This window comes from Patella vulgata, chromosome 2 (assembly GCF_932274485.2).
Source record: "Patella vulgata chromosome 2, xgPatVulg1.2, whole genome shotgun sequence".
NCBI lineage: Eukaryota > Metazoa > Mollusca > Gastropoda > Patellidae > Patella > Patella vulgata.
In genome coordinates, this window is record NC_065880.2 from 41,995,327 (window position 1) to 42,021,264 (window position 25,938).

The window sequence follows — 25,938 nt, forward strand, 5'->3', positions numbered from 1 at the left end:
GAAAATAAGATGCAAACTGTGACCTCTAGAGGACCCATAAGCGAAAAACGTGATATTTCGTACAATCAAGGGGTCATAATCCAGAAAGTTACGGTCCAATACGCGCCAGTATCGAAATGATCCCAGATCTTTGGGATATAAATATATATATATATTTTAAGTTTCATAAAAATTGGATAAAAATTCGAAACGCTGGATGGTCTACAACCTGGGTATTACGGTCAGAACTGAATATTAAAGCCCCCGGCACATTTCGTCAAGGCCACGACGGTAAACATGGTTAGGGCACGTGATTGTTGCCGACGATTGTGGGTTAGGGTAAGGGTTAGATTTTGGGTTAGGGTTGGCACTAGCCCTATTTAGATCTCCTGATCTTGGCGCAATCTGCCGTTGGCCTTAATATTTAGATCTAATCTGGGTATTGCATGTTTTTAGGGGAGCGCCATTTTGTCGGGCATTTCGGTCCAATTTTGATGAAATGTGAACTAAACCGTAATTATAGTGTAATGGTGATATATATTCGAACGCCGTTCAAATCGAATAAAAATTGTAACCTCTAGAGGGACCAGAAGTTAAAAACGCGATTTTTCGTACAATCAGGGGCTATAATATGGAAAGGAACCAAACATAGATTTCAAGATGGATGAGTTGTCTTTTATCATGGGATGAGCTGGCTTCTAACTTAGGTTGTTGTTGTTAGTTAGTTGTATTTTACGTCCGCTTCCACCGAGGTGATATCGCAGACAAAAACTTGGGATGAGTTGTCTGTTTATATCCCAATATAAGACAACTCATCCCAAGTTAGAAGACAACTCATCCCAATTTAGAAGACAACTCATTCCAAGTTGGGATGAGTTGTCTTTTATCATGGGATGACTCGTCTCCTAACCTTCGGATGAGTTGTCTTATATTGGGATGAGCTGTCTTAAAATGAGCTGTCTTTGGGATGAGTTGTCTGTATACCGCTAAGTTTGCCTCTGCCTAACAGTGACACCCCTTTGAATAAATTAGTGAGTGCTAAGAACACAATAACCAAGTTGGACTTGGTCATTTAACTTCCGGTATTGAACTTAAAGACAAAAAGATAAAGGAAAACTAAAACAGACGAAAAAAAAGTTACCGAAGTTATCTTAACGGCGATGCATAAAGATAAATGTATTTTAAGCTTCAATAGGAAAGTGCATTAAGGTAGGCTATTTATTATGAATATTAATATAGATGCATGGTAAATATGTTTATGGTAAGAAAAAAAAAGTCGATAACTCTGAACTGTCAAAAAAGTAAAAAACTAAATAATAATAGGCCGAGCCCTTGCCCTTGGTCTATATTTTGTATTGTTCCTTGTGGCTAGTTTCGGGGCAATATATTTTTTTTAATCAGATAATTTAATTTGCCACAAAATTGAGCAATTCTAAAAACCTTTACCAGTAAGTAAATCTGTTATCTCTGGACACTCTGGTGGCTTAAAATCAATTTCACATTAAAAAATTCCAATATAGGTGTCATAGCTAATTACAAATACTGACTATTATATTAGTATTACTGTTTATACAATACCACAGCTAGGTTCCATTGCTTGCACAAAGTTGCATTGGATTAAATCAGTGTTTTTGGGTGTGTTTTTGCAACATCTTTGCATTACGGACTTATTGTCGGTTGTAAACTTGTAATACTTTAAAGATTTAAATATAAGAAATTTTGTTCTGTTTCAGTGTTTGATATAATTTTCATATTTAATTAAGCTTACCTGTTCATTTTATTATCAAAGACGGACAGAACCCAATACTCACCCAATACTAAAAATACTACCACATATTACCTCATTATAGTGAAAAACTAACATAAGATTTTCTTTTTTTTTTTTTTTTTAAAATTGACTTAATTTGTGGAAAAATTGCATAAAATGTATGGCAAAAGTTATATGATAGTCAATAATTCAACGTCTTGCATTAAAGTAGCTAAGACGAAGTCTCTAACTCAATAAATATCATCCAAAATCTTCGACATTGAAAACACAAATTATTTGTCAGTTTAAATAAACATTGGTGTTGTGATTTTATCGGGAAAAGATGGGCTTCTGATATGCAATATTTAAGACAAAATAAAAATTTTACCATGATAATGTGATTCAGCGCCATATATATAACAGGGGACTCCAAGAACATATGGCTAGAGACATATTCCACATATTCATGTCAAACGGTGACACCATATTCTTATCTGGAGAGTCGGGAATCACATGGCTAAGAGGGTAAGACGGTCGCTAGCCTGGAGGTCGGGTGTTCGATCCCTGCATTGGCCGAGAAAGTTCATCCAGATTTTCCAGCGTGGTTTCCCCTTGTCAATGTCAGTGATGCAGGACGGAGGGCCTGACAAGGACAGCTGTCTAGTCGTTCGGATGGGACAAAAAAACTGAGGTCCCTTGTACACATTGGCGTGCACATAAGAGATCCCTTGGCAGTTGGAATTCGATATAAGAGTAGGCTGTAGTGCCGCTGCCCGGGTAATATTTCCCTCATAGCACACTGTATGGCATATGCCCGTCTTCATTAGCCCAGTTTAAGAGCAGAACAGTAGGACGTTTAACCCCATTCCATTTCATTTCATTTATCTGGAGAGTAACCAGACGCTAGAGATTATCATTCAATTGAGATTTCTGGCATATTTCGCCGAACATACCTGATTAGAAATTACAGTAAAAATAGAAACGATTCAATATAAATCGGTTTATATACATTAATATTACATTATTATATGCGATGCAACCCATTTGTGTCAATTTCTAGGTCCCAAATATTAGTGATTAGCTCCTTTAACTCAATTTTTTTTGTATAATTCAACTATTTTGTTTTTCACAATAATGAGGTAGTATGTGGTGGTATTTAGTATTACCTGTACATGTATTTAGTTAATATTGGGTAAATCGGCCTACTCAAAGGTCACCGAAAAGGTTCATAAATTTTTCAAATAATGCAAGTAATTATGTCAGCATATCCTTTCCATAAGTATAACCCGAACCCGAATGTCAATATTACCTGCAACAGGTAAATTTCAACATTCGTAATTTCCGCCATTCTCCGTGGGTTGTCGTAACTTTCCGTAAATAAACAATCTGTGTTAGCACAATTACTTGCATTATTTAAAAAAAAATTGATGCTTTTCCGGTGACCTTTAAAGGAGCCTATGTTCGGAATCTAAAATGGACAAAAATGGGTCAAAGAGCACACATGTCTATATATATATATATATATAAACCGATTTACATTAAATTTTTATTGTAATTTCTAATCAAATACGTGAGCAGTCATGGCAGTCGCTTGCCCATGGCCATGGTTAGTCGAGTCTAAATCAGTAGGACAGTTTGATCACTTAAGCACCGACTTTTTTTTCTCGTTCATCAAGGCGCCTCGTTATGAGGTCTATAATTATAAAGAAAAATATCTCAACCAGACTGATCTTAAAATATTTATTGTGTCTTAGATATTGGATAATATTAAATTCTTTTTTGTGTTTTTAATGAACATGTTGTATAGATTGTGGATTAATATTTAATTGTAAATTTACTCACTCAAAAAATTATTTGATATATGGCCAGTTACATGTACATGTCACATGTTCAAAAACACTTTTCACTTTTTCGTTAACAAAGGCAAATCCTTACAAAAAGAATCAATTAAATTTGTAAATAATTAATATCGGGAATGCCAGTCTATGGTTACAATAGTAATTTTTACTGAAGACTTTGCAAACAAGTGTTATAGTCTTTACGGAACTTTATTTTAAAAAAGTTTTTGGACTATGCAAACACAAACAGGGTTTATATGCATGGTCTAGTCTTTTTTATGATTTTAAACCATTCCACATTTTCTTATCTTAATGTATGGTCTATGAGTTTGGGCCAGCAACTACAGGCATAAAGTGCCAGTGCCATCGCCAATAATATACTAAAAATGATAATGTTTTTAATCTTAAAACTTAAAGGGAATGCCAAAATTTAGCTAGCTTGAGATATTGGAGTTGTTCTTTGCTAATTAATGAAATAGTGCTAATCAACAATTCATCATTAATGTGGTTCAGGTACTCTATAAATGCTTCATTACATTTTAAACTGTACATTGTAATATACTTTCTATAACTGCAGAATTCAAACACTATTTAAAAAATGCCACCCTATATACCAATGCAGACAATTTAACTGGCTGACAAATTCATGTAATCTGGAAAAAGGGCTTCAAAGAAAATATGATATATATGTATTGTAACTAATGTAACCTGAGAATTGAAATGAAACAGAATAGACATTAAATTTATTCATATTGCCAGTGCCTTGAATAATTTACTTTTCTCTCTTTAATAGATTTAATGCATTGAACAGAATTTTGGATATCTGGATTTATATCCTTTAAACCAGTATAAAATAACATAGAGTTAATAATAGGTTTTTAATTGTGTTACTTCGCGATATTAGTGTACATTGATCATTCTGTTAACATATTACTTTCTATTAATGGTTTGTTAAACATATGTGGCACAAAGACTTTGAATGCTGTTCAAATAAATCAAGAGTGATCTATCATGTAGTACATTCATGATTTTATGTGCATTATTATCAGTATGAGTATCGGTACAAGGTTGAAAAGACAAGAAGATCAACCTTGAATTACCACTTGACTGAAAGGTCAACCTTAAATTACCACTTATTACATGTATATTTTGCATTGTATTAAGTTCATAAAAAAAACCTAAGTGGGTAAGACGCTGGCTCGCTAGCCTGGAGGTTGGGTGTTCGATCCCTGCATTGGCCGAGAAAGTTAATCCCGATTTTCCGGCGTGGTTTCCCCTTGTCAGTGATGCAGGACAGGGCCTGACAAGGACAACTGTCTAGTCGTTCGGATGGGATGAAAAACCGAGGTCCCGTGTACACATTGGCATGCACGTAAAAGATCCCTTGGCAGTTGGAATTTGATATAAGCGTAGGCTGTAGCGCAGCTGCCCTGGCAAAATTTCCCTCATAGCACACTGTATGGCGTATGCCCGTCTTCATTAGCCCAGGTTAGGAGCAGAACAGTAGGACGTTAAACCCCATTTCATTTCATTTCATAAAAAACCCAGCAGTTGCCAGGCAAGATATGCCCACATTTTGCAAGAGATGGACAGAGAACAAGCTAAACAAAAATGTGATTTTTTGTACAATCAGGGGCCATAATCAAGTTACGGTCCGATATGCACAAAAATAAAAAGAACTGAGATCTTTTGGATATTAACATATATTTTAAGTTTCATCAATCAAGATCGGATAAAATCTTTGACTTCTAAAGGGTCCATAACCTTGGTATTACATACTTTTACACTATTTGCGTACAAGCAGCAGCCATTTTGGAGGGGTTGGATGGCTGAATGTTTAGCGTGTGCACGCTGTATCATAAGGTCTGTCATTGAGTCAACTGGCATGGTTTCAATTCCCCTGTTGTATGTGAGTAGGGTCGCCTCTCCATCCTCGTGAGTTTTCTCTAGTTCCTCTGGTTTCCTCCCACTGCTAAAGACCCCTATGTGCAAGCGAATTATTGAAATAGAATTGAACCATATATTAGTCCCAAAATGACCTAGTTTGTGTCAAGTGGACGTTTAACCCCATTTAAAAAAAAAAAAACAGCCACTTTGTCAAGCAGTTTTTGTCTGATTTTTACGTGATTTGAACTCCATTATCATTAGTGTGTAGCGGTGATACATGTATATTTAAACAGGTTTTTTTTAATCAGACAAAAATTGTGACCTCTAGAGGTTTCACAAGCTAAAAATAATGCAATTTTTCATACAATTTAGTGGCCATAATCCAGGAAATTATCAAAAGGAATAAAGATCTTTGTTTGGGTTATAAACACACATAAAAAATTGTGACTTCTAGAGGATCCACAACTGTGGTATTACATAGTTTGAGACTATTTGCGTACAAGGGGCGACAGTTTCAGTTGGATTTTTACAAAATTTGAACGCTACCTTCAGTGAGGTGTAACACAACAGTGATATATTTAAACATTTTTCAAAATTGAATCCAAATTGTGACTTTTAGAGGGTCCACAAACTAAAAACATGATTTTTCGAACAATGAAGGGCAAGGATCTAGGAAGTTACGTTGTGATTATCGAAAGGAACTGGGGGGGGGGGGGGGGTGGATGGCTGAATGGTTAGCGCGCGCTGTATCATAAAGTCTGTCATTGAGTCGAATGGCGTGGTTTCGAATCCCCGGTTGTAATTGACAAGGAGTAGGGTCGCCTGTCCAACCTCGTGGGTTTTCTCCGGGTCCTCCGGTTTCCTCCCACTGCTAAAGACCCCTACGCGCAAGCGAATTATGTAAATAAAATTAAGCCGTATGTTAGTCCCGAAATGACCTAGTTTGTGTTGAGTGGACGTTAAACCCCATTTCTCTCTCTCTCTCTCAAGGAACTGAGGTCTTGGTGATATAAACATATATTTAAAGTTTCATCAAAATCATATGAAAATTGTGATGAAATAACTTATTATTAAGTTGTTGACCAGTCTCCTTGTTCACTTTACACTAGCTTGTGAATGCACTAACAACAAAAGTTGTATTATTCAGATTAGTGAGACATTAATTACTTCTAAAGTTATGACCCCTTGCTGACTTTGCAGAATCTTGTGAATGCTCTATACTAGAGACAAAAGTTTATATCTGATCTGCTAGAAATTTATATATTCAGATTAGTGAAATGAAGCAGCCTGTTAGACACTAATAAAGTTATTGCCATAGAATATGTCAGAATATCTTGTCAAAATGCCAATGAAGGTTTTGCTTTTTAGTTACCTAAAGGTTCAGGAGCAATCGAATTGGCTCACTAACCTGGTTGTGCCGTGTCCAATCTATGTGTTGACCAAGAAAGTTCATCATTTTTTTCTGACATAGTTCCCCCTTCCTCGTCATTGGTGTAGGACAGAGAGCCTGGCAAAGGTCAATGTATAGTTGTTAGGATGGGCCAAAAGTTACTGGTAGGTATATGGTAGATGTAACAATTTATTTAACATACTTTTGTCTTTCCATATCCAAATTACTTATCGGTACTAAGGAAAAAGTATTGTCAGGAACATTTATTGAAAGATTAAGTCTTAAGACATTTAAAACCATAGTTCAAAAAAACAATTACCGGTAATAGATCCAGATGAATATTTAAATAAACAAGCCAACAGTGAGGCTGATGTCCCCCGCCGAAATCCCAAAATAAATAGATATTAATTAATCGCACATTTATTTTTTTTCAAAAGTATCGAACAATCAAACTATACACTCACTAAGTTTCATCACTCTCTATCAGATAGAATCAAGATTATCTTGTCCCGAAGCATCGACCAACAGAATTGATTAGCTCTGCTTAGCTTTAGCTTGAAATGTTAATCATTGAACTCAGTCAAGACATTCGCCTAATGAACATCTACATAAAGTTTAAACATTTGTTGTGTTCCAAAGTTTTGACCAATCAAATTGCTTATTGCTCCTTAGCCTAAGCAGAAAATTCTCATCATCAAACTTAGTCAAGGTAATGATAAAATGAATCTATACTTGGAGTTTCGTCACTCTCACTTAATTATAACCAAAGTTATCGTGCCCCAAAGCATCAACCAATCAAATTACTTATCTCTGCTTATCCTAAGCAGAAAATGCTCACCTTCGAACTCAATCAAGGCATTGACCTAATAAACACCTACACCAAGTTTGAACATTCTAGCTCAATAAGACGGAGAGTTATTGTGTTTCAAAGTCTCGACCATTCAAATTGCTTATCGCTCTGCTTACCCTCAGCAGAGAATAATCATTATCGAAGTTATTCAATGTATTGATGTGATGAAACTACACCAAGTTTCATCACTCTCACTTAAAGTTATCCTGTCCCAAAGTATCAACCAATCAAATTGCTTATCTCTGCTTACCCTAAGCAGAAAATTCTCATCTTTGAACTTCATCAAGGCATCGACCTAATAAACATGTACACCAAGTTTGAACATTCTAGCTCAATTAGAGTTATTGTGTCCCAAAAAGTGTGACAGACAGACAGACAGAAAGAGAGAGAGAGAGAGAGATGGGGTTTAATATCCACTCGACATAAACTAGGTCATTTCGGGACTAACATACGGCTTAATTTTATTTACATAATTCGCTTGCGCGTAGGGGTCTTTAGCAGTGGGAGGATACCGGAGGAACCGGAGAAAACCCACGAGGTTGGGCAGGCGACTCTACTCCTTGTCACGTACAACCGGGGATTTGAAACCACGCCAGTCGACTCATTGACAGACTTTATGATACAGCCATCCAACCCCCCTCACAGACAGACAGACAGACAGTTCTGCTCCAATTGGGCTAATTGAGACGGGCATACACTACAAGGGAAATTTGCTTGGGCAGTTGCGTTGTGGCCTAATCTTATATTGAAATCCAACTGCCAACGGTTCTTTTATGTGCACGCCAATGTGTACATGGGACCTCAGTGTGTGTCATCAATTCCGTTGGTCGATGCTTTGGGACAAGATAATCTTGATTCTATCTGATAGTGAGTGATGAAACTTAGTGTTAAGTTTGATTGCTCGATACTTTTGAAAAGAATAAATGTGCGATTAATTAATATCTATTTATTTTGGGATTTCAGCGGGGGACATCAGCCTCACTGTTGGCTTGTTTATTTAAATATTCATCTGGATCTATTACCGGTAATTGTTTTTTTGAACTATGGTTTTAAATGTCTTAAGACTTAATCTTTCAATAAATGTTCCTGACAATACTTTTTCCTTAGTACCAATAAGTAATTTGGATATGGAAAGACAAAAGTATGTTAAATAAATTGTTACATCTACCATATACCTACCAGTAACTTTTGATCTTGGCTTGAATATTTGATATCGTGTTAGCAGTGATGAAAATATAGTTGTTAGAGTTTGGTCATTTGATGAACTTGTTTCCTTTTTACATGTACTCATATCATGCAATGGTTGCGAGATTTAATCTTTTCTACTTGATCTTAGATATAAATAATAGATAAACTGTTTGACCATAAATTGATTTCTGAATCTAAAATAAAACCTTACATTCTTTGACCTTTTCTTTTATGAGTGCAAGAGCAACAAATAAGGTATTTCTCACATTTCCTTAAATAATTAAGACCCATTTTTCAAATGTGCCAACTGATAAAGTATCATGTCATCTGCTATGTATAACAGATTATTGAGTGATTGATTTAGTAATTTTAAGATAGAAAGACCTAAAAGGTTAAATTTTAAAGACCTAGTAAGGTTGTTAGATTGTTTCAATTACCTTTTATTATCAATATTAATGCTAGAGTCATATAACTTTCCAGTTTAACATAAAGCTGTATGTACTATAACATATATTGTTTACATAATTTTCTGAGGGGTTCACTTTACAAACACTGGTCCACTTGACATGGAATGACCCTCATATGCATTTTTTGACATATGTGTAATTGTCCATTCTGTTTTGGATTCCAAAATAGACATTCTTAATATCATACCACCTTACGATCAGACCATATTAGTCTAGTCAAAATACTGAAAGGCCCACCACACATTTTTTGGTACCATCTTGTAGATGACCTTTCCCAGTACAACACACTGAAAATCCACCGTAATCCACCTAGGGTTTTTGTGGTATTTACCCTTTAAAATGCGATAGATCCCCCCTAAAAACGTTGTCCGGAAGCAAATATATCGAAAACGTTGCCCCCTGTCCGTGTATTTACCATGTCTAAAAAGTTCAGTTCAAAATATTGAGTTGTTTGGATGTGATCGTCCAAACTGCTTTTCCGGACACAAGCATTTTTAAGAAGTTCGAGTCAAACTTTTCGTTGGCAAGTTGATAAGTGCAACTATTTTATACCAATGGTAAACTTGATGAATAGAGAACTTTGATAAACTCAGACTGTTGGCGGTAAGCTATAATTTGAGAAAAGAAATCTGATTGGATTTTGATTTTTACACAGCCAATCGCTATAGTTTGTCGCCTAAAAAAGGTAAATCTTCCGGGTAAAATTGAAAGTTAGGAGTTTTATCTTGTTCAATTCATCATGGATAACCCTCGAAAGTGTCAAAGAGAGTGAACAGTAACAGATACGGCAAAGAAAAGAAGAAAGAAAGAGTATATGCGAGTAAAGGACGAATGTGTGTATTTATGTGGAGAAGTAGCGAGATGGGAACTGGAATGATTTCAAAGCTAATTTTGATTGAAAAGATGACAAACTTTACGAAGATGTTGCCATAATGTGTCTGGGCCAATGATTTTTATGTATTGTATGGGTTTTAAAACTCGTTTGTATTCATTAAAATTGGGATTATTGGTAATACTTTGGCCACATTTATAAACTAGCGATTCACAGCTTCACAACGATGCCAAGTATTACGCAAGGAGACTGGCCGATCGTACCGCTGCATTATCTATTTTTAAAATATAGTCAGAATGGCCAACTCTATATATCTTACATAATGCCTTAAAATATTAGTATTGAACGTCCTTTATGTTTCAATATTTCAGACCCAGTGGTTGATAGCTACAGTACATGTATCTTAAAATTTTGTGGTTTAGTTAACAGGAATGGAGAAGGGAAGAACGGGAAAGAAAAGATACCGGTAAACGAGCGCGGCCATTGCTCCGTTTCCGTTGAAGATAATCTTTACGAGGAAAAGATTGTCACAATAATGGAAACGCAAGAAATGGAATGAAATGAAATGGTGTTTAATGTCCCACTGTTCTGCTCGAACTGTAACATTGAAATGAAATAAAATGGGGTTTAATGTCCTGGGCTAATAAAGACTGGCATATGCCAACTCTTATTTCGAATTGCAACAGCCAATTGATCTTTTACGTGCACGCCAATCTATACACGAGACCTTGGTTTTTGTCCCATCCGAATGGCTAGACAGCTGTCTTTGTCAGGTGCTCCGTCCTGCACTATTGATGAACTGTCTCGGCCAATGCAGGGATTGGACACACAACCTCCTGTCTAGCGAGCCAGCGTCTTTTGTTTGTCGTACCCACTTAGCCACCTTGGCTCTCCGAAACGCAAGAAAAGTCTACAACATACAGGAGCGAATTTACGAACGACAGTGTTATTTTGTGGAAGAGTTGCAAAATTGATTACAGGAAACTAAAAGTTTGTAATGTGGATTGGGTTGGTAATCTTGTGCTGTGTGATAAATCATTTTGCTATTACGTAAGAAAAGAAAAGATTTGCATGCCATACAAAATGTAAATGATATAACTGATCAGTTATCTGTTTGTCGTCATTTGGCACTCTAAACAAAATCATTCTGGGTTTGTGGCAGTAGCTACACAACCGTTTCATCTACAGTAAGCATAATACAGCATAAGGGTTGTAGTAAAGAAATTACTGTTATTTATACATTCAATCCATTAATCAATCCATCCATCTCACCCTTGCCAACCTTGTCAGTCGTAGCATCTTCTGGTGTTGGCAAATCCGGCAAACTTTCAATATCATCAGAACTTGATAGTGGTGTAGGAATAGTGGTGGGTGGATTACTTGATGTGTCACCTACTCGGAATATAATGCACAAAAAATCGATAGCTTTCCCCCATTTGCTGCCTCTACATATAGCTTTTTCTAGACAATTCTGAAGAAAACAAAATATTCAAATATCAACAAAAACCATTCCAAGGATGTCATTTGGTTTATAAATTAGTCATACGTTTCTTTTATTGAATTTAAAACATATATACACATTGCAATACATAATTACTTTTTTCAAGTCTTTCAACAAAAGATAGTCTTTTTATTTATTTGGTAGTTTTTGGTTTTATCAAAAATTTACATAAAGAAAGACATACTTGCACCACATGTCCTGTGTGTCAAGTCCGCTGAGCACATTGTTACATGAAATTGCCTGTTGGTTTTTCTTCACTGCCTTACTAAACTTTACACACTTCTCAACCATTTTGAATGACAGTTTTTCAACTGACAAAAATTATCAGCCATTCCTTTTATACAGGACAACCTGCTATCTCTATAAGCCAAAACCTCTTCAAAATTACAAAGAATCCATTCTGTATTTTAGTATAGTATACAATGTATCATTTGCAGATCAAAAGTAGGCCTATCTATTTCATCACAAGAAAATATAAAAACAACAACCCATCCAAAAGATTGATCAAAAAAGCACAGAGGAAGCCAAGAGACATAAAACAGGATATTTTATAATTCCACGCCAGATTCAAATGGTGTTTAGTTGTGGTTATGTCTATAATAATATCCATATTTAGCACAGAAATGTCAAACACAGAGATATGAATGACGAAGACTCATTTGTCACCGGACTAGAACAAAACAAAGTGTGTTATCCAGGCACTTTGTATCATGCAACCTGGACGCCAGTCTTATAACATAAGAGTGATACCGACAATTGGAAGTTGTCTGAAAACGTATCACATTCGAAATGAAACCCAAATAAATAAAGTAGCTGTTTTTGCATAAGTATGTGTTTTTGTGTGTTGCTCTATCCAGTTACTAAATTCCTCTGAAAGATTATTATTGTCATCAATATGGCAGTATCCTCTATCAATACAGTCAACAGATTAGAGGGTAAATATGTTAAGACGAAGTGTAACCACACTTTCCTGATGCGATGCAGAGACAACAACATCATCCCCAAAGGTCTACGCCTCAAGTCCCCTAGTTTGTGTAGAATACCCCCTTTGATCTTGTTGGCCTGTATGGTTTCATGAATTGTTGTTGTAGTCTTTCTGTATATATTGATCTCATAATTCTTGTATTAATGTATTAGCTTGATAACGTTGAGAGAATACTCTTCGAAACTTTGCCCATATAAATTAAGTAGCTGTTTTTATACGCCCACATTTTCATGTGGACGTATATCGTCGTCGCCCCTGTCTGTCCGTCGGTCGGTCCGCCCACAAATGTTTGTGGACTCTCTACAGGTCACAATTCTTATCCTATTTTGACGAAACTTGAAATATAGGGTTATCTCCAAATGATCTCGGCTGCTTTCGATATTGGCATGTATCGGATCGAAACTTCATGGATTATGGCCCCTGATTGTAGGAAAAATTGCCTTTTGATGAAACTTGAAATGCATGTTTGTAATGCAAAGATCTTGGTTGCTTTCGATATTTGCAGATATTGGATCGTAACTTCCTGAATTATGGCCCCTGATTGTACAAAAAATTGCCTATTTAAAAAAACGTTTGAATATATGACCGTTACACCATAATGAAGGTTGAGTTTGAATTTCGTGAAAATCAGACCAAAACTGCCGGACAAAATGGCCATGGCTTATACGCAAATAGTGTAAAAATATGGTATATCAAGGTTGTGGGCCCTGTAGAGGTCACAATTTTAATCCGATTTTGATGAAACTTGAAATGCATGTTTATAACCGAAAGATCTTGGTTGCTTCTGATATTTGTGCATATCGGATCGTAACTTCCGGAATTATGACCCCTGATTGTACAAAAAATTGCGTTTTTAGCTTGTGGTTGCTCTAGAGGTCACAATTATTATCTGATTTAAAAAACATTCAAATATATCACCGTTACACCGTAGGGTTGGTTGAGTTCGAATTTCATGAAAATCAGACCAAAACTGCCAGACAAAATGGCCGCCCCTTGTACACAAATAGTGTAAACATCTGGTATATCAAGGTTGTGGACCCTCTGGAGGTCACAATTTTGTGCCGATTTTGATGAAACTTGAAATATATCTTTATAACCCAAAGATCTTGGTTCCTGTCGATATTCACGCATATCGGATCGTAACTTCCTGAATTATGGCCCTTGATTGTTCAAAAATCGCTTTTTGTTTAGCTTGTTCTCTATCCATCTCTTGCAAAATGTGGGCGTATCCTGCCTGGCAGCCGCTGGTTCCATAAGTATGTGTTTTTGTGTATTGCTCTATCCAGTTACTAAATGCCTCTGAAAGATTATGGCTTGCGGTAGTTGCTCTAGGCTAAGTTAGAGGTCATTAAGGGCTTTTCACACAAACTTAAGCAGTTTTATTCTCCAAAATCAATTTGGGAATTTTCCCTTAAGAACATGAGACGAAGAATCCTATTGATTTTCAGTGATTTCCGATAATTACTACCAGTTTTATGGCCCTTGAACACTTTGAAAACTGTTGTGGAAGCTCTAGAGGCTAAAGTTAATATCCGATTGACTTTAAATTTATACACAGGGCTTAAGTTCATGAGACGAAGAATCCTATTGATTTTCAATAATTTCCGATAGTTTCTGCCAGAGTTATGGCCCATGATCTCTTTGAAATATATTTTTTAGGCTAAAGTTAATATCCGATTGACTTTAAATTTATACACATTGTTTAAGGTCACAAGACGAAGGATCCTATTGATTTTCAACGATTTCCGATCATTACTGCCAGAGTTATGGCCGTTGATCATTTTGAAATATCTTGTAGACACTATAGAGGCCAAAGTTAATATCCGATTGACTTTAAATTTATACACATTGTTTAAGGTCATGAGACGAAGGATCCTATTGAATTTCAATGATTTCAAATAATTACTGCCAAAGTTATGGCCCTTGATCACTTTGAAAAATCTTGTGATGCTCTAAGGTTGTTTAAGGTTATGAGACGAAGGATCCTATTGATTTTCAACGATTTCCGATAATTACTGGCAGAGTTATAACCCTTGATCACTTTGAAATATCTTGTTGACTCTCTAGAGACGAAGAAGCCTATTGATATTCAACTATTTTCAATAATTGACCACCTTGAAAAAATCTTGTAGAAGTTATAATGTTTTCTGATAATTACTTCATGGGTTAATACTCATAATCAGATTTTCATGTGATGTAAATTTTCTCATTACTGACAAAAGAAATAAAATGTGACAACACTTGTTTACTGCCTGGACGACTTAGCGGTTTGGGTGTATGTTTCGTTGCCTGGCAACGTATCTTTCTGGCTTCAATTGTTATTTAAATGATTATTTAGACATTTTTTCACATGACAAGCCCTTAATCAATACACTAGATCATTGAATTATGGCTTAGATATTGAGTTGATTAGACAATGCCCGTCATATCTGCATTAAACGCTTATAGGGGTGGAAACTGCTGCAAGAAGGGCTTACAATCAAGACTTATTATCGTGGCAAAGGTACTTGACAATCAAGACCATGAAATGTGTGTAGAGTTACTGGCCAAATCTTCATTTTTGAACTATTTTAGAAAGAATATCCAGCTCTTTCTCTAAATCTTGCATAATATCTTTAACTTATTAATATTATGCATATATTTTGAGACTAACAATGTATTAATAAAGTACTACAAGAGGTTGTTAACTATGTGAATACCTCAAATGAGAATTATGAACAGTTTGCTCTATAAAGATTAAGCATACACTGCCTCATGCACAACACCACTACTAACTACAAATAACAGGAAAAAGGTCTGTTGTGTGATTCAGCATGACATTTGAGATATTCGACTATAAAATTCAAATTGTCAAGGGGTCCCTTTGTGTTCATAATTCATATTAATGTATAAACAGTTGACATAGAACTCAGCTTTGGTCATATAAATGAATACATGTAGTAACCAGACATACCATGTAGACTACATCATTACCAATCCTGCATGTGTTATTTATATACATGTATGTATCAATGTAGTCTGACAACTGATCTTGAATAAATCCCAAAGTTCTTCTTGGCTGAATGTACATCATTTTTTATTTGATTTTTGTCAAAGTTCATTCAGTACTAAGAAGATGAACACATGTTTACTATTCAAATAGTTTGATTATATTCGTGTATTTCTTTTTACTGTTACAACTTACATGTAGTTTACATTTCTAAGGACATACAAAATTTCGTGAGTAAATGAAATGAACAAGAAATGAGATATTTTAATGAAGGTATTCTACACACGGTGCATACTGCACTATATAAAATTTATCTTTTACTGGTAGTTATAGACAGTATATAGTTAGTATTTATATCATTAAGTGATTAAGACTTGTTTCATTTTACTTCCTTTCATTTTAATGTTCTCACTTTATAAAATACCATGTATTTTGCACAGTGGTGGAATTAACCCTCCAGATTTTGTCAAGCATTTGTGGTATAAATGTTATGCCTTATATGACCCTTCTTTGGATGTTAGTTATTAATTTTAGTGAAGAGACATATGCTTTCTGTATGCCTATAGTATTTAATATACAGTACCGCCGGTATCTAGAAATTATATGCTTATGACGAGTAATGTAATGACAATACAAATATGATATACACAGGATTTATTGTAAATGGCATGGTTGCATACATAGTGATTGTTTCTCCTGAAAACTATGATATAGATAGTACATAACCCTGTTTGTATTATAGATTTAGAGGTTTGTGTTTTCACTGTGGCTTCTCTTTGTGGCAGGTTTATATCTTAATATCTCTTTAAAGTGATTGTAGATACCGGTAGGTTATATTATTCTACATGTCAGTTTTCATCCATGTGTACGCGTTTTGGGAATTTTCTTATGCTTATGCAGGTAATTTTAAATCAAGGTTTTTAGTGTTCTTTGTCAGTCGTTTCCAACTTTCAGTTGATATTTGATTTGTTCGAACTTGAAGGTGCTTAATCCATCTGGAATTTTGTGTTTTGATAAGAGAGTCTATCTGTACATTCCACAGTTTTGCCAAGAATTTAATACCAGTCATTATAGATGTTCAACATACAGCATGCAAGAGCTAAATCTGCCTATTGCAGGTCTTTCTTTAGCCCTGAAATGTTATATAAACTATTAATTAGACATTTATTAACATGTAAAGACCTTAATCAACTCTCAATGTCATCTTATGTGTCAGATTTTCACTGGATTTCAATCTGATCTGCTGCTCAATGCACATTGATGATTAAAACCAAAAATGGATAATCGAGACTATGTTTTTTATCGTACCGACATTAGTAATGATGATAAAGGCTAAGTCTTAGGCCTTAAATTCAATGGCTAATATCTTGGTTCAGAGTGGAGCCTTTTGACTGAAATTTTCAGCATATTCCCTTTACATTATCTAGTTTTTAAATATTATAGTGAGAACTGCCAGCTCTTTATCTAATCTCCCATAATGTATCTTTCAACTATCGTAAATGTATTTAGTTTAACCACAGTTTATAATCAATGAACTCATATTTATCAAATATAGAGATGTGTATACATTAGGAGCAAGTACTGGATATTTGAAAAACTTGATGCAAACAAGTCAAAATCGTCATTTTATACTGACTTTTACAACAGTGAAGTTGACTACAATGTGCAATTTGTTAATAGACCCATTGAAACTGTTTGCTGCATTGTTATTTATGTCTCATAAAACACTCTCTGTATGTTCGCACAATATGTTTTGCCATAGAATTTCTCATTGATAGGGAAAAACGACTAAATATTCCTGATGAAGAACTGGAATCTAGTGCTTTAATAGTTCATTATACATTCCAGTTATGTACATACAATGTATAGGTAAGGGATTTGTTGATAGTAGCGGATTTTAACTATTTCTGCCAATTCTAAACTTGCTCAGTTTTTTGTTTTTTGTCAATCCTCCCAATGCTCAAGAAAAATTTATATGTTCTGCCTTTGTAGACAGCAGGGGCTGCCGTGGGTCTATTTTTGCTGTCTGAATACATATATTTTGACTATTAATACTTAAACCCTATTTATTGTTCCATTGTTTTTTCAAAATAACACTTAATTTCATTTTCAAGAACAACTTTATGAATTGGAATAGTAATGATTAGCCAATTATGAATGGCCTGGTCAAAAACAATATTTATTGAAGATTGAGATCCTGATACATGTATTACATTACTCTAATCATCGTCTGTGAAATTACCATAAACTATTAGGATACATGCTGATAGCATATGTACATGATTATTATTGATTGACTTTTTCAGATGAAATGAAACGCCTCAAATAGATGAACTGAACATCACACCAACCAAGACCAAGTCAGCCATGCCTGATATTCTGCGATGCTGCTTCAGTTTTGCAAAACTTTTCACCATGAACAACATCCGAAGTAAAGTTGTACAATGGATTGTGGTGTTGATCCTACTACTTCTGGGCTATGTCATGATATACAATCAGAGTGCAGTGCTGAACTTTAAGTCTTTCTTTAATCTGGTGTGGGCCAATAAAAATTCTCGGAGATTAAGTATATTCCAATTTAGAAAGTATCTAGCTGATAGCAGTATTGGATCACTAAATATTAACTTTTCTTCATCCCACCGTAATACCACATTATGTCCCATCATCCCTCCAGGTTTAGGTAAGTTAGACATTTTATTTTTAAGGGTTACATTGAAACTTATGAAAACTTGTGTACACAATACACCAAAGTGTTCTAATGGAAGGTTTTACAGTTGTTCATTAGAGTACAGTATAAGAAAAGACCCTATAGTAAATTTCCAACATATTTTTTTAAAACTGTTAAAATTATTCATTGTGGCATAAGAAAGAACTCTGTAAATTTTAAATATTTTCAGAAAGTCATTTCTGAATGTTTTGTTTATTAAAGCTTGTAAATGCAGTACAGAAAAAAAACACATCTCAATTCGATTTTGGATCCATTAAAACTTGATGGTTTTATTCACCAACGTATACTTTCCAATTGTGAATGCAATACACAAATCTAACAGGCAGATTTAAAACTACATGTATTTAGTATTCATTAATTTTACTGTTGCAATAAATACCATTTATTATAACAATATTAGACAGTTGCATTAACTAAACAATTGAATTAAAAGGTTTTTGTGAGGTGTAACCATAACTGGATTTTCATGTGTAGATATATTGTGAGAAAATTGTTAAATTGAAGTGCATAATTATGTACTTCAATTTAACAATTTTCTCACAATATATCTACACATAATAAAGTACAATAAAAACTTAACATATCACACAACAGACCTGTTGAAGAGGATTATGTATCAGTGAAGTGTTATTAATACATTTTAAATTGAATTTTGAAAACCTGCCACTTTTCACATTTGTGTAAATCTGCATGATGAAATAGTATGGGGGATTTCCATATTAATCCTCATAATCAAATTTCACCATAATTCCAATCTTGAATGCCAATTTTAGAAACCGTATTACTGCATATACACATAGTGAGTCATTGATATTTGACCACAAGGGTAAAGTACATATAGTGTAGTCTTGTCAATAAAGCAAGAAACCTTTCGAGCTACAAGTAGATCACAACAGAATAGTAAAAACATGTATACAGTACCTATAATATATATAAAGAATGTTTGTAACATTTAATCAAGTATGTTTTTGTAATTAAGAGTTATAAAAGATTTAATACAAGAAACATGTATTATAACTATTATGTTTCGACTTTCGACGAACAGTATGTCCTGTCCCATTATGCCATAAACTTAATTATATTAGAGATTGTTGCAAGCAGTGCAACACTATGGCTCTATAGATCAATGAAAAGAATCGGCAGGGAACATCAGCCTCACTGTTGGCTTGTTTCTATTGGGATGATTTTAGTTTACAATTAGCACTGAAACAAATTCTAAGTATTATTATTTGAAATATTACTTTGGTTATATTTCAGTTGGTTCTATAATAATTAATAGGGATATATTAAGTTATAAAACTATAGAGGATAATAACAGAGAATTACAGCCAGGGGGATGTTACTCTCCTTCAAACTGTACACCACGTCACCATGTTGCCATCTTAATACCATACAGAGATCGACAATCACATTTGAAACTATTCTTACAAAATATTCATCCTTTCCTGAGAAAACAACAATTAGACTACGGAATATTTGTGATTGAATTGGTAAGTATATGTTTTAAGAAGATAGTAGTTGATCTTATCTTAATTACATGATAATTATAAGCATGGATTAAGTTGTGGAAAATTTTGATTTTTCCAAAAAAAAAAGAAAATGACAATCAGTGGCTTTAAATTTAAATATTTTTTTGTTGCTTGTTAGTCAGTTTTTTTGCTTATCATGGTTCTGTCATGAACACGATCTTTAATTTAGTACAGTATTTGAACAGAGGCATCCCAAGACCCAACCCAATGTAATCTCAATTCAGGCTTCTTTATGCCATTCAAACGGCAAGGTTAAACTATTTTAGTTTGAAATTGCTAGTCATATACATGTACAATGAGGAAATAGTTTACATTATCAACACAGACAATAAAAAAAAAACCAAAAAAACTAACCAAACCACTTTGTCATTCTGACATCATTATCCGTTAAATTGTGCATACATATATCCATTACAGCTCATAAATATCTGCAATCCATGTAAGCTGTTCAGGTGGAAAAAATAACACCCTCCCACAGACAGGTAGTGAGTGCCAGGCAAATTTTAGCTGGTTTGAATCCCTCATTTTGTCTTCTGGGTGACAATGATATAAACAGTCTATTGATCACCAGTAATTTTAAATCTGCTAAACTTTATCATATTAGAAGCTGAAGCATATAATTATTGTAATAGTCTTAATGCGTCCATCTGTTACACACCTAATCCACTAAAGATTTCTCATTCCCATTATCTATAGGTTACATGGTACATTTGTAGAAATAACGTATCAAGCCTTGGAAATAAGGTATCTTTCACAGATACTGTCAAGCACAAATTTAGGCTTTGTCAGACACAACTCATCTAGTGCCTTATGTCAGGTATACTGGAATGGTTCATTATTGTTTGATTGACATTTTGACATGTACAACTAAAATCATTATTTTCAGACTTGCTTCCATTAACTTGTCTTTTTCAGGTTTCTGATGTCAAATTTAATAGAGCTATGTTATTTAATATTGGGTTTGTAGAAGCCTTAAAGCTTCACAACTATAACTGTTTTATTTTTCACGATGTGGACCTCATACCAGAAAATGATCTTAATTTATACACATGTGCAGAGAGACCTCGTCACATGTCAGTAGCCATTGATAAAATGAAGTATAGGTAAGTTAATATTTCAGATTATTAAAGATGCCTTCCCATATACAAACTGTATGATTTCATGATATATTTGGACTATAAAAACATGGGTGTTTTTCAGGGAATACAGAATTTTTCTAGTTAGATTAGGTGTCTCTACTTTCCAAATGTACCAAATTTTACTGGAAATAACCATCCTATAAATACTTTTGACTTTAAATTTATACACAGTGTTTAAGGTCATGAGACGAAGAAGCCTATTGATTTTCACTTTCAGTGATTTATGATAATTACTGCCAGAGTTATGGCCCTTGATCACTTTGAAAAAATCTTGTGGACGCTCTAGAGGCTAAAGTTAATATCCGATTGACTTTAAATTAATACACAGATTAAGGTCATGAGAGGAAGAAGTCTATTCATTTTCAGCGATTTTCAATAATTACTGCCAGAAGTTATGGCCCTTGATCACTTCAAAAGATCTTGTGGATGCTCTAGAGGCTAAGGTTAAAATATCCGATTGACTTTAAATTTATACATAGTGTTTGAGGTCATGAGACGAACAATCAACGATTTCCGATAATTACTGCCAAAGTTATGGCCCTTGATCACTTTGAAAAATCTTGTGACACTCTAGAGGCTAAAGTTATCATCCGATTGACTTCAGATTGATACACAGAGTTTTTAAGATCTTGCGACGAACAAGTATATTGATTTTCAATGAATTTTTATGATATAAAAAGTTTTGTATACTAAATGTTAGAATGAGGCAGAACTTTATAAAAACCAAACAAACTCTGATAATTATTTCATGAGTTGTTACTCTTAATCAGATTTTAGTGTATTATAAATGTTTCATTACCGAAAAAAGTAAAAATTTTCGACAACTCTTGTTGACTGCCCGGATGATTTAGCTGCTGTGGGCGTATGTTTCATTGCATGGCAACCTATCTTTGTTAATTCTAGAGTCATGACCCTTATTTCACTTTGTAGAACCATGTGAATGCTTTAACGAGAAAGGCTATTATTCAATCTGTATGAAATTTATGGGCATTATTTAAGTTAGTAAAACAGAGAAGCACACAAAATTTCAACAATTTCTGTTGATAATTACTGGAGTTATGGCCCTCGTTTCACTTTGTAGAACCCTGTGAATGGTCTAACAACAAATGTTATCATTCGTTATTTGTGAAATTTATGTGCATTATTAACATTAGTAAAACAGAGAATCTTATAGAATTTCAAATATTTTCATTATCTGTATGAAATTGATACCATTTTCTAGTAAATGCTCCCATTACCTACACATTATAGAAGAATAAATATGCGACAACCCTAGTCGACTTCTAGGTTGATTTAGCTTCTGTGGGTGTATGTTTTGTTGTCTGGCAACATATCTTTTGTTTACAAATCAGAAATTTACTGCTAAAAGATAAACAGTGTAATACCAATATAATAATATTTAAATGTTCATTTCATATTATATTTTTCAGATTACCCTACAATCAGCTGTTTGGAGGTGTTAGTGCAATGACAAAAGAACAGTTCGAAACTGTTAATGGTTTTTCAAATTCATATTTTGGATGGGGTGGGGAAGATGATGACATGTATAATAGGTATGCTATTAATTTATGTAGAACATATTCTTTCGATGATAATAAGGTTATCTGGTGAGTTGATGACTTCCCAAAATTAATTATATCTTGAAAAGCCATTTAAATCTAGGATCGGAACTGTGCTATTATAGAAGTTTGCATGGTTCAACCTAGGGTGTGTTTGGATTAATTCAATCCAAATCCAGATTCGTTTTATACTTGGCCACTAATAATTCTATTTCCAGTCAAAAGCTTCACTCTAAATAGCCATTTCTGGAATGTAAATAAATGAATCCCGATTTGGATACTGTCCAGTGTCCATTAGACTGCTTTATTTGCACAAACAATTTATGTCGTGCTTTATTTATTAAAATTTTTGGTTTTGTTGTTTGAACACGTAGAAAACCTTGATATAATTCTTACCAACATTTTGATTCTGTCAAATTCAATTTTTTGCATTTGACAGAATTGATATGTGGTGCATTTACATGATCATAAAAACATTATTCTCAAATTTTATCATTGTGATCTGATGTTGATGTTTTTACATTAAGGGCGTTGAGTAGTCTTTAAATACGCACTAACTTTTCAAGATCAATCTTATTAAGACTTTGCACACCTGTTCCATTTGTAACATAACCCAGAGGACACATAACAGTGGGACCGTTTTTGTGTAATAATGGAGATACAAGTGGAAAGAAAAAAAAATATTTATAGCAAACGAGTAGGTTTCCCCAACCTAGATCATTCCTTGAATAAATTATGATGTAGTGCACCCCATTCACGGAATCGGCAGTAAACAATCATGGCCGTCTCCAGTAGCAGTTATCTATGACGTCAGAAGGAATTACCTCTAAGATGCAATTATCCAGGTCTACCATCTATCGCGACTGAAAAATGGCTGAATTTCATTTTTTGATGGTCGAAGACTACCATTTTTGAATGTATAAAATGATTTTGAGAGCAGCAGAGTAGTTCACTGAAGTAATTATTTACCTTTACATCCAAATTTTTGTATTTTAAAACTTGTTGTGGACGCATTCAATTTTCAAAGAATTAACCCAAAATCACAAAATCTTGTTTAAAGGTAAATATTTTAAAATACTTTGAGCTGATATTTCATAACATTTTTGGTGTTGAAATGTCGCTTTAATCTGATTAAAATACAGATCTATATTTCATTTCTTTTTTTTTATACTTTCGATGGCCTACACTATATGAAGATCTGACTGGTTATAGTGGAAGGTTGCGTCAGAGGTCATATGAGTGGCTTTTGACCCTATGACATCAGACATTTCATTGACCAATCAGCGTATCAGTGTTGATGTTTCTAGTAGGTTACCCACAGTTCCGTGCACCTCACGCCAAAAACTCGCCATAACAGACCGTTTCATTGGCTAATCCCTCACATCAACTAAAACACCTGTTATATGACAACTCTTCCAGATCCTAGTGTAGTAAAGACAAGAAATTTGTAACTATAAAAAATGAAACGAAATAGGATCTGTGTTTTTATCAGATTAAATGTCGCTTATAACCTCTATTTTCGAATCAAGCAGGGGATTATCGCTATCTCTTTTTAGCATATGTACTAATAGAATTTCCACGAAAACTCATCGTTTTTTTGCATTTCCGTGGATGCCAGACACACCACAGCCTCTAGCCAAAAATTGTTCCGTAGCAATTAGCATTGTTCCTTTCAAATTTGATGAAAATCCATGCAAGTATAACTGAGAAAATTCGACTTTTGTTGTCATCAGCACCATTTATTATCATGCTTTAGGGCTAAGTTTGGAACATAATTGGTAAATATTGGTATTTTTTGGTGATTAATATGTAGTTTATCACCCCAAATAACAAAAAATGTCATATCTATGAACAAAACTTACAGTGCTAGCTTTAGACTGCTCAATACCTTTAGTGTGTATCTCTCAAAAAAGATTTACAACCATCCGTTAATACAAATAGTGCATTTTCATTGTTAAATATGAGACCAAATTATCGTATTGTTTTATTGTTGTATATTTTCAGAATAGCTCACAATAAAATGAGTATTATAAGATATTCTTCAGAGGTTGCTCGGTATAAAATGATGTCGCATGCTAAAGAGGCACCAAATCCTGTAAGGTAGGTTTAAGAATCATTTTAATCTTTCATTGTCAAAACAAACTTTCTAGCTTGAAAATGGTATGTTTGAAGACCTTGTGTTTTGATACACCAAAAACAAATGTAGTTTAATTGTATTAATAATTAATTGAGATTTTTCACGCAAAGTACCCAATATAACTCAAAAACACTCTAAATTATCTCACACAGGTATGACATCCTTGAGATCAAATGTTTAATATGACCCCTATTGGCTCATCTTCAGAATAGGACAAAGTGACGGATTTGTTGAGATATGGATAACTATTGAGTACATACAGTCTACAATGCTGTCGATAGATGATGCGTTTCATAGGAACACTTACAGTGTTACAAGACATTTATCTGCATACTGTTATTTCCTTTTGTTCCAGTTTTATTTTAATTTATCATTTATATCTTGGATAGAGTTATTAAGAAAATGTCATCAATTTTTCAGAGGTACATTATTAAAAGATGGACAGAAAAGGTTTAAAATAGATGGATTAAATAGTCTTCAATATGAAGTTCTCCAAATAACACGTAGGAAATTGTTTACATGGATTCTTGTGAATATAAATGAAAAGGCTGTTAAAGACGTAAGAACTTTTAAAATCTTTTAAGAAGAAATGATACCTACATGTGGAAATAATAATCCATTCATAATTTTGTCAAATCGTCCATTCTGTTGATCAACATGAGCTACAATCAGTAATTCTTGTTCAGTTTATATTCCAATTATAGATTTATGCATTATATATTATTTTTCCAAATTTAGTATGGAGAATTGCATTATGAGAGGAGGAAACCTCTCGAAATTCAGTGTTTCTCTACCTTCCGTTGTTCCTCCCCTTTTCCGAAAAGAAAGAGAGAAACCTTGTTTTTAACAACCACTTGATGCAAACTATGTCAAGTTCAATTTTATTTCAATATTTCGCTTGTATGTAGGGGTTTTTAGCAGTAGGAGGAAACTGGAAGACCCAGAGAAAACCCATGAGGTTGGACAGGCAATCCTACCGCCCTGTCATGTGTAAGCAAGAATTGAAAACACACCACTGACTGAATGACAGACCTTATTATCTAACATGCATGCCTTAAACCATTCAGCCACCTAACTCCCGCCATTAACACGAAAAGAGGTTGCAGTTTGTGATAATAAACCCTATCAATATATTAAGTGTTCAGCAAGTTTCCGCTTCCTAGATATTTTCAGTGTATATCAATGCAATGAAT

At 34.2% G+C, this 25,938-nt stretch overlaps 1 protein-coding gene across 1 annotated transcript in view; it reads left to right on the forward strand.

Moving 5' to 3' along the window:
• Nucleotides 1-1,055: 1,055 nt before the first annotated feature.
• Nucleotides 1,056-25,938, forward strand: part of LOC126810931 (beta-1,4-N-acetylgalactosaminyltransferase bre-4) — a 30,270-nt gene continuing 5,387 nt past the window's right edge. The window contains exons 1-7 of the mRNA XM_050536332.2: nt 1,056-1,188; nt 17,960-18,333; nt 19,639-19,871; nt 20,826-21,013; nt 22,480-22,602; nt 24,613-24,708; nt 25,166-25,304. Coding sequence (XP_050392289.1) covers nt 18,021-18,333; nt 19,639-19,871; nt 20,826-21,013; nt 22,480-22,602; nt 24,613-24,708; nt 25,166-25,304 — 1,092 coding nt within the window. The 5' untranslated portion in view covers nt 1,056-1,188; nt 17,960-18,020. The remainder of the gene's footprint in view (nt 1,189-17,959; nt 18,334-19,638; nt 19,872-20,825; nt 21,014-22,479; nt 22,603-24,612; nt 24,709-25,165; nt 25,305-25,938) is intronic.